Consider the following 10,825-nt stretch of genomic DNA (forward strand, 5'->3'; position numbering starts at 1 on the left):
TATTATTAGATTCTTTTTCTTAAATGACTGTCTTTAAAAAATTGAAATTGGCAGGTCGAGAAAACTTGAACATTTGCAGCTTTCTTATATGACCCAGTCAGGAAGGTAAAAAAAGAACAGTTCATCATACATTTATTTCTTTTATGTACAACAGGCTTTACTATACTTGCATCCAAGATGAAACTTTCTATCTTGCAGTGACATTAGAAGAATTGGAGTTGTACTCATTGGACACCAGAGACGAATAGTCAGCAGTTTACAGACTTTGCGGTTACACATGATGCACATACAGGAGAAAGGATTTCATGTATGAAAGTACTAGAACCAACTGTGTTTTGTGCCTCAGCATTTCTAAAATGGAAAAATATTCTCATTCTTTCCTTCTGCTCTTCCCAACTTCGAGGACTGCAGTCTTCTGTTCAGACTATACAAGTACTTCAATGATAATGCTTCCAAACCGGAGTTTTTAATCACACTGCACAGCTCCTCCACCAGTTATCTGCCGATAAAATCCTGGCCTACTGCAAGACTCTTGCTACACATTGATGAGTAACTCAGCATGGATGTGTAACTTTGTATAACAGTATTTGGGAAACTTTCATGAACTTACTTGAAAGTAGTAATCTATTTGGCCTGGTGTGGCTTCTTTATCGATGTATTTAGAGTTTGCTGGTAGATCAAAAAAGTATTTGACTTATTTCATGTTCTGTGACCATGTAACTTCCAATACCAAATGTGCAATCAAAAAGAAGTTTAACATAAATATTTATTTTATCTCTTAATTAAATCCAAATGTATGGGTCCTATCATTATATTACTTTATAATAGTTTGAAAGCTGGTAAGATGGTGCCTCAAAATATTACTATTGTTTGCAGAAACGACTGATGATTTTATGTAGCGGGTTTTCATTGTGTGAATAATTGGAAGGATAATGAGAGTAATCTGTTTGAAATCTTAAGGAAGGTCCTTGGTTTTTAATTACTTCAGCACTCGACACTTTTTATGCTTTAAATTTTTATGATTAGGTTGGAAAACATGTTCATCCCTGGGATTCCTCACCATCCTTCGTTGTTATTTTTTTTTTAATGTAATACTCAGCATTTGCTTCTACTACATGGCAAATATTCACCGGAAAGCTGATTGTAACATTTCCATGACCACATGTAAAACACGGTTGTCAGCTGCATTGTGGCCACATAGACTTCAGAAAGCTTTCTGTTCCAGAAATGCAGGTCTCTGCTGCTTGGACTTGGGCTTAATTCCCACCAGCAGTAGCAGACCTTAGAGGGCCAGCCATCAGTGGGGTGATGTGGTTATTCCCGTGGGAGCAGGCCAGCCGTGTCCTCCTCCAGTTGAGGGCAGCGGTACAACCACCCGCTGATGCTGGAAGTTACACGCTGCAGGATTCAGTTATCTTGTACATGGGCAGGAAAGGAGATGTAGGACAGCAGTGTGGCAACATGTTGCCTTGACTCTGCTTCTGACTGCTTTTAGAAGTGAAAAAGCAGATTCTGCTGAAATGGAGCTCTGGTCACTGCAGGCTGGATCTTCATTTAGTACAAATATCTAAAGGACATCCATGATAATTACCTTTAGAACCCTTCAATAGCCATATTTACATGCAAGAAAACGTCTGCAAAGGCCTGACATAACATTTGTACCTCTCTTAAGACTTACAGCTTTCATGTTTTATTCAGACAACTCACATGGACGTGCTGGGCTACACTTCCAAATTTTTGCATGGGATATGCACTACTGGGAACAGGGGAACGACCGCATGTCTGTGTGCTGTGAAACCACACACAGATCTACAATGCATGTCACATGTAACCTGGCTGCAGATGCTTTTTGTTGACTTATACGTGGTTTGGAGGATATTTTTGAGTTATGTGGCATTCCAGTATACTCGAGCCTTACAACTCTTCTGTTGAAACGTGCATCTTGGGTAATTAGTATAATATGTGTGTATATCAAAATGAGCTGACTACTTTATGTAATCATAACGATATTTACCGCTTAATTTGCAGCTTGTAAATGTATTTCCTAACTCTTGGAAAAGGCTGCCATTGCGTATCAGTGGCAAAGAACAAAAATCAGAAAGCAACTCAAAAAAGATAATGCTTCCAACCAGATCACAGAGTAAGACACACTAGGCCTGATTCGCTGTTGTCACTTTATGTTGGAATAACTGCATCAATTTAGAAGAGATAACAACAGTGCACTAAGTAAACTTTCCTTTCTTTCATTTAAAAAAAAATAAAAAGGCAGATTTAACTGAGGAACAAGTTTCACAAAGATCAGGATTCACTAGGGTGTTCCACAAAGCCAATTGGATGAGCTTGTTGAAAGCAGGGCAGCTCCAGTCCTGTTCTAGCTACAAAGGTAATTTTGGCAGCATGAGCAGACCCCCTTAACTCAGTAGGACTGCACAAGCATGTGTGTTTTGTAGGATCACAGGCCTTCAGTGGGGGGAAAAAAGTGTCTGTTCTTTCCTGTGACTGTCACTCGAAAAATTCCACCCCAATTCCACATCTGAATAATTTTTTGGTAAAGGTTCTCTTATGGAAAGAAAATCATACTTACCTGAAGCCCAGAGTAATTTGAAAGCTGATTTTCCTTTATCATTTAATTATCCATTTTGCTTGCCATTGCTTCCATGGGCCAACAATGGAACATGTGTGGAAGAAGCCTCTCCCACGATTAAATACATTACTGATGAGGTACGAGTCTGCTATTTGTTAATGGGGTTTCAAAACCATCCATAACTGATCCAAACCATGTATGTGCACTTTCAGATTGTCTTTTGCAAGATTTTTCATTCCTGGTAGTGAGGATTGGCAGAATGACATTGTTACATGCACACAACCTGGATATATTTCATGAAAATATATTTCTAAATTTATCACACTACTGAAAATATATTTTCAATAGAAAAAATATAACAATATTAAAACATTTATTAATCAGATATATTTTTTATATAACCAGTGTTTGGGTAACCAGAAAGGAAAGAACAAGGGATTCTTTGAGTGAGGACATTTATTAATAACATTGTAAATCCAGGATTTTGTGAGTTTATACAGTTTGTTTTTCTGTTGTTGTCGTGGTGCAGTATGGCACTTCTATAATAGTTATCTTGATCAAATTTACATTTTCTTCATTTTGGAAATATTTTATTTGCTCTTGTGCTGAGTCCAAGTCTACTCTTGGTTTGGGGTTTCTTTCCTATTTTTTCATTTAAAAACAAACAAAAAACCTAACAGGTGTTATTTTTCAAATGTGAGCTTAATTCTGTGCAGGCCACAAATGTATATGTGAAATTAGACTAGCTTTCTTTGTTACAGTGGACACTTTCTTCAGGTGAAAATTAGCTCTAATTATCCTGCATATTGCAGTATGCAATTGGAGTTTAAATTTCACAAATTTAAGCAAATTTAGTAGGCTGTTTCTGAGAATCTGGTCCACATTACTGAGTGCTTCATGACTAAAAGCAGCCATTGAAAGTTCACAAAATAAAGCATGTGTGATATGCAAGCAACAACAAAAAAGGCATTAAAATGTGGGCATCATAAAGACACAATTCTAAGTTATTTATAAGTAATATTCACGTGTAGATTTTTCTCACCGCTCTGATTTCATTGATCTAGAATAAAATCATCTATGGGCACTATTACCACCCAGTGATACTTGTGTATCACTTAAGCCTCCAAGACAGCTTAAGTGAGGGCCTTGACTGCTGAGCAGGACCAGGGCAGTGTCTCTTGGCTGGTACGTGCACCTCATCCCTTTCCATCGTGTGGCCAATCCCAGTGCTTCCAAAGCTGACTGACAACCCACCTGGACATGCAGCCAAGTGGGGTGGCCATCTAACCTGGAAATCATATCAGTCATCCTTACTACCCCCACTTGTCAGTCAGAGGCCTGAGACCTCCTGGGAGGAATCCTTCTGACCTAATTTTGGAGGTCTGCATTTGAGCTGGTCACCCAAGGCTCCCTTTTAATCAGCGAAGTGGGCTCCTGTAAGATGTGAGTCATCTGAAAATTCTATCTATCTATCTATCTATTAATAAAACTATCTACTTCTGGGTTAGATGAACTGTGCTAAAGAAGCACCTGTTTCTCTGCATTCAGTGATAGCTCATATCCAGCCATCTGTGCTCAGTCAGATGAATCTCATGCCATAATTGTATCCAGTCCTCATGCTGAACCTGTGAAAAAGAGAGGAGCTTGTTCGTAATGCTGATGTTAAAATTGAACAAATCATAGCAGAAGGTTTAGTAGATTTTAGTCATGAGGTGTTTCCACACTGGAATTACTGAGAAGCAATAGGATGTCATGAGGTGAAAGGAAGAGAATTGGGTGATGTAACTTAATTTTTTTTTTAAACAAAAGTTATCCTTTTTGTTTCCCAGCAACATAAATCCAGTGTCTGTCCAAAAAAAGCTTAGACACATGCTATGCTTTAGGACATCAGCCAAGACTTTTCAGCATAAGGCAATCCTTTAATTTCAATCAGTGCACTCAACAACTAATTCAAATAAATTAGTTGCTCTGGACAAACATTCTTCTCCAAAATTGTGCTAGGTGTTAGTTGGATTATTCTGGCACAGAACTCATAGACTGCAGTACTTTGATTTTTACATCATTTAAGACTGACTATCCATTTGCCATTTTTTTTACATAATGAGCCTAACATGGGCTTCAATAATTTCTTTTCCAGTTCAGATTCCTACAGGATCCAGAGGTGGGTCATAAGTAATATACAGACACCCTTTATCCAGGTGCAGTTGAGATTTACCATGTGCAGTAGCTGGGACTGTGAAGGTGCCCACTGATACTCTATTAATCTCAGCAATTTCCATGTCAGAATGACCCCATGGGACTGGATCAGCACAGAGAACTCGCTTCTAATCCAGTCCAACACATCTTTAGTTATGGTCATAATAAAAAGTCTGTCTTCCATTGCATCTTCTAGGGAAAGTACTACAAATAGTGATAGTTGTGGTATTTGCACATGGTTGAAGAGCACTGTATTCTGTTAAATAGTTTTCTTCCAGAATACCCTTGTTTACCAGTTGTAATTGATCTTCCTTGAATAAATGGCAAAGATAATTTTTTTTTTCTTTTTTATAATAGTACTCTTTTTTTTTTTGAGAGTGAGGGAAAGACATGTTGGGCTGGGCTAATTCTTAGTAGGACAATGATCTTGAAATCTCCTGGGGAGACAAATGAATCAGTACTGAAAAGGAAAAAAGAATCCCTGAAGTCTACAATAAAGTAAAAAGGGAAGAACTGTCCATGTTGTGCCAAGGAGCTCTAACAAAACCACAAAAGAGTTGTATAAGAGAGGTGCAGGTAGTTACAGCTCACACACATCTTCTACCATCAAATACTGTATTTAGTGGTGCACACTGCTCATCCATCAGTGCTATGGTTGTATATAGTTCCTCAGATTATGAACCTGGATAAGGCAAACACATTAGGGTTATAAAACATTTGTCTATATGTACATAAAGAACTGTAAATATAACGTATATCATCATGTCTGAGGTTTTTCAAACCTACAAATTAATTACCTATTACCAAGAACAATAATGGGGTTGATCAGCTCCACTGGCTTTTAAAATGTTTAATGGTATGAACTGTATGTGTGTAGCTCTTCCCAAACTTCCTTGGCTTGTTATCTGAAAAGGGACAGCCTCTCTTTTCCTCCACTGGCAGAAAAAAAAGATTTTCAAACTGGCTTACAGAAAGCAGATTACCCTTCTACTGCCACCTCACCCAACCCCTTCCTACTGGTTCCCTTCCAGAGAACAACCAATTACTGTAGAAATCAGTGATCACACAGAGAAGGCATTATTATTATAATAATTATTATTATAATAAGATGTAGTCCATGCTATAAAAAGTTTGGGCTCCTCTGCTGAAGTCACCGAAGATGGTTAAGCAGTATATAAATTATTTTCTTTTAAGTAGCCATTTTTAGACACTTTGGAGGTTAAAATGAGGGAAACTTTAAAGGGAGTATGAGTAAGGATACGCCAGCATATAGTAGGAAAAGATGTACTGCATTTTAGAAAGGAAAACTAACAAAAATGATGAAAAACATAAGGTTGAAAAATGGATGAGTTAAAATATATTTCCATATTTTATATGTGAAATAATGTAATGTCAGTTCAGTGAAATCTATTTGTGTGTATGTTCCTTTAAATATCCTACATGAGTATCTCTTACCTTTATTTCCTGAAAGAGATTTCCCAAGTACCTCTCTCTTCCACAAAAGTCTAGCATATTATCTGACTTTGCATACCTGTAAAATTAAACCGGGATAAAAAATGCAAGTTCTGACACTGAAGACACAGGGGAAAAAATACATTAAAAAGATAAGTCTCAAAGTAATTTGAGGTTTTCACACGTGTTCTTCTCTCTTCCTGTCCAAAATTTTGACCTATATCAAACTATCTGAGCACTTTGAATAGTAGTTGATTGCACACATGTATCAGTAATAATCTAAGTGCTGTGCCATGCTCAGAAACTCCTGAATCTGTAAACACTTCTGTGTTTCTGCAGCTTATTTCATATAAGAAGGCTGATATGAAATGAGACCATATACATGAGCAGGACTTGCAAATCAAAATTCCTATAAAATATTTTTAGAGCAGCATGAGAGAACAGATTTTGTCATTCTTTTAAACTTCAGTACCATATATAGTTTCCTTGAGGAGTCCAGTATATTCACTGACCCCATCACAAAATCTCCTGCACATATTCTTGATATATGAGTAGATATTGTTAAAATTTGAGAATAAACCATAATATTATACTAGTACTTCTTCATTACTGAAAATTCAATGAAGAACTGTTAAGCAGCAGCATGTATGTTGAGCATGGTAGGTAAGCCAAAACCCTGGGACTTAAAACTCACAAATCAAAGAGAAATCTAGCTCTCTGTGTTCTGAACTATGTGATGACTGGGGCCTTGACTGTGTAGAATTGACCTTGTATCTGGAATCCGAAAAATAAGATTTTGGACAAATCTGCTTTGGAATCTAAATATTCATTTCTGGTTGTGGATGATGAAAAAGTTCCCATTGAAACAGTCTGGGGAGTATTTTCACAATATCATCACTGCATAACACTCTGAGTGATAGGAAAAAAATCTACTTGCTGATTTTCCAGGATCCAGTCTACGACAAAAAAAAACAGGTACAGATGTCATTATTTAGATTAGAATGCCCAGCAGATGCAGTTCTGTAACCCATGAATACTTGTCCTTATTGTTGCATACTGACTTTTTTGAGAGGAACCTAAATAAACAGTGAAGAATAGAACTACTCAGTTAAGAGTGGTTTACAAACTGAGTTTCAGGCCGAGCTTGACTTGAAAATGATTACGAAGCAAAAAGGAAAAGCATAATAGGATTCTTTTTTTCTTTAGGAAGTTGAATGCTCTGAGCTGTAAAACTTACCATCACAGTCTCTATATATACAATAGATTAGCTGAAAAAGACAAAGGGCAGCCAGTGTTCCAAATTATTTCAGTTACTAAATGTCAAACTCACAAGTTCCGTTTTTGTCTTGGGAAAGTTCTGCTCTAAAACATCCTGTATTTCCAAATCCTGCTGAGTGATTTTGACAACCTTCTTGATAGAGTAGTTCCTGGGACAGTGATCTAACTGTGAGGAATTAAATGTTTCTGTGTCAACAGGCGATACGCTTGCTGTGATCAAAATCCATGGGACTTTGCTACTGACTTCTGTGGCAGTGGGGTGAAGCCCTGTGTCCTACATACTGTGTGTAAGCTTCAACTCTCCAAACAGACTCTCCTTCACCCCACTACTGTCAAGGCTGATTTGCTGTTGGTGAACCAGCACTTATTAGGACAGGTGCTGTCTTGTCACTCAAATGGATTGCCAGAACTTTTTGCTAGTTTCAGTTTCTCTGTTGAAGTGTTTCAGGTTCTTCAGGGCATGACCCAAAGTCAGTTATATCCATAAGAAGATGTCAGTAGACTGAAACAGGTTTTGAATCAAAGGTTTTTACGGATTTGTGTGGAATGGATGGCCTCATTTAAAGGGGGAGAAGAGAGTGAACTGAGCCTAAAAGACAAGGCCACTACCTCAGGGATGTGATCAAATAGGCCCTGGTTGCCTTCAACATGGTAAAGATAAACTGCAAGGTGCAAAAGGTGGTTGCTGCACTGTTGTTTTATCTGGAATGGTCAACTCTGATTTTGGAACAAGTAATTAAAATTATCTCCACATCTAATAGAGTATCTTATATGAATGGTTTGGGTTTGTGGTTTTTTTCCCCCAGATAATTCCCCAGACTTCTGGATTTAAATTCAGGATAAAATAACAAACAGAACAAAACACCAAACAAACAGAAGCTAGAAAACAAATAAGATTTGTCCATCTTTCTTCTTTCCTAATCTTAAACCATTATGCAATATGATCTCCCCCTCACAATGGAAGTCCTAGCTGAGCATTTGCCTCTTTGAACAAGCTGCTTCATACTCCTAGTGCATTGCAGTCTAAGTTTTGAGATTTTTTTTCCAGTTAATGAAAGGCACAGTAGCAAATAAAATAACTAATGCCCTCTTAGTGGATCTGTTGATTGGATTCTTTCATTTATTCTCTATCTCAAGAAAACCATCCTACTCCAAGATTCCCAGCGAGTAAACCTGTAGGCATTTTAAAGCTTATGGCCATGATTTCCTATCTGCCTGTCCCCAAGAAACTGTTAATTTGAACTGGCAGTGTAGCATTTTTATCAGCGTTCCTTCTGCAGCAATTTCTTCTCCCAGCTTTTCTAAGTAAGGTAGAGAGGTTTATTTCATATTAAAAGTGGGAAAAGGTGTTTCTTTGTTAACTCTGGTGAAGGGACTGGATTCAGAGTATGTTGCTCTCACCTAGAGCCTTCCATCTGGCTTCTGTTAAGGCCAATGTCAAAATTCTCTGCTGGTATCAGTTACATCACAATGTGTGACTGAAAACGCAGAGACTCACAAAAAGGGCTTGTTCTTTGGTGCAGTATAACTCCTACTGACTTCAGTAACTTCTCTGCACTTCTCAGGATTGCACGTGTAGTTTAGCAAGTAAAAAAAAAATAAATCTTTAAAGGATCATGTGAAACCCTATTTACTGAAAGGCAATAGTTTATTTTGTAGAAAAGTAGCATTCACTGATTGAGTTAGAATTAACTGTTTTCATTTTGTCATCACTTTTTTTAGAAAAAACAGACCACTTTGACTCATAGAAAAAAAAAATACAAGAAAAATATTTTACTGCCTTCCAAAAATGAGCTTTGATTTACTCTTGGAAGATAACGTGGTTGGTATGCTTTCTCAGGATAGCCTCTATCTATTTCTGTGTGTTGGTTTTAAACGTATCTGCATTAAAAGGGGTTTTAATCTCTGTCTCTTCTGTGAAATTAGATTGTACACAACTAAATATGACTGCTCTTCATAGTTTGCTGTTCTAGTATAGCCATAAAATGTATCAATGTATGTGTATATATGAATAAATATTTGATGACAGACACTTTAGATTATATATTTAAGCAGCCATGTCAAAACTTTAAAGGTAGATGGCTTCAAAAGCAATGGTATAATGATAATACTCGCAAACTATTTTACAAACAAACCGTGGCCTCAGCACTGATCTCATACCCTTACCAGTAGCCTGAAACTCACCTTTTCTTTAAAGACCCCTTGTTTTGCCACTGCTTCTTTTCCTCTTACCGAGGCTTGTTTGATTAAACACAGCTCCCTGTGGCTCAGTCTTCACCACTCATCTCACAGCCAAGCAGCCTTGGTACTGCAGTACCGGGGGTTCTGCACCTCTGAGCTGCATCTCCATCAGTTCTGAACTCGTGTAGCCTTGCACAGCACAGACAGGATCTGCTCGTTCTGGGAGACTGAACATTTCACAGCCGGTGGCGTTGGTTTCCCCCTGGGACTGCCTCCCTCCTCACGATTACTTTCCTTCTCTTATATATCTCCCACTGCATTTTCTTTCTGCCTTTTTGCCTGTTTATAACAGTACTGTAGGAATATCTGTGAAATAAAAAGCTCCCTGTACTGATTTGCAGTCCCAAGGGGAATTTACATTAGACGTGAAGTTGTTATTATTTACTGAAAAGTTGGTGTTATCTTGGTTTTTTTAAAAATTATTATTCTATTCCTACAATAATATGATGTTCCATGTAAATTTTCATGTGCTGGCATGCCTACAAGTTAATAGTGTAATAGAATGCTCAGCTCTCAACATTAGAGTGTTTTTAAGGTGAATTGCATTACATATGCCATCTCTTTACAGCAAGAATATGGGGTTTGGCAAAACTACCTGCTGAGCAACATAATGAGATTTTTGTACAAAGTACAAGTTATTGATTATTATTGTATTTTATTTTTCTATGATTTCCTAAGAGGCATTATCAGGTCTTACAGATGGGGTAAGCCTGTTTATTAAGATATTTATTAGCAAATAAAAGTTACAGTACTGGTGGTTATTTTTGAGTTAATGGTGTTTGTTTTGCCTTAAGTTACTAATATAATGATACACAGTGAAGCCTGTCATACATGATCATGCAAAAAACAACCCAGCTGCTTAAATAGGGTGGTGTACTAATAAAGGTGGACCAGCAATATGTTCTAACACTTGAGATGCTTCAAGGTGATGGTGTTTTTTTTCACCTAAAGAATGCTTAATCATAGAGGCCTCTTCTGTGCTTACCACTGAACATTTATGCCCTGATAAGCGTCTTGTCAAAATGCACATATGGCTCACAGACATCAGGACAAGGCTGTACACATTAAAAGTTC

General features: G+C 37.5%; 1 protein-coding gene across 7 annotated transcripts in view; it reads left to right on the top strand.

Annotated features, from left to right (window-relative positions):
- Positions 1–10,512, top strand: part of EPHA6 (EPH receptor A6) — a 447,233-nt gene extending 436,721 nt beyond the window's left edge. For all 7 annotated transcript variants that reach the window (XM_027666146.1, XM_027666144.1, XM_027666147.1 and 4 more), the window contains one exon: positions 199–10,512. In XM_027666146.1, the coding sequence (XP_027521947.1) occupies positions 199–313 (115 nt within the window). In that variant the 3' untranslated portion in view covers positions 314–10,512. The remainder of the gene's footprint in view (positions 1–198) is intronic.
- The last annotated feature ends 313 nt before the right edge of the window (positions 10,513–10,825 follow it).

The sequence above is a fragment of the Corapipo altera genome, unplaced genomic scaffold (genome assembly GCF_003945725.1).
Source record: "Corapipo altera isolate COAL_440 unplaced genomic scaffold, ASM394572v1 RXGC01000115.1, whole genome shotgun sequence".
Taxonomy (NCBI): Eukaryota; Metazoa; Chordata; class Aves; order Passeriformes; family Pipridae; genus Corapipo; species Corapipo altera.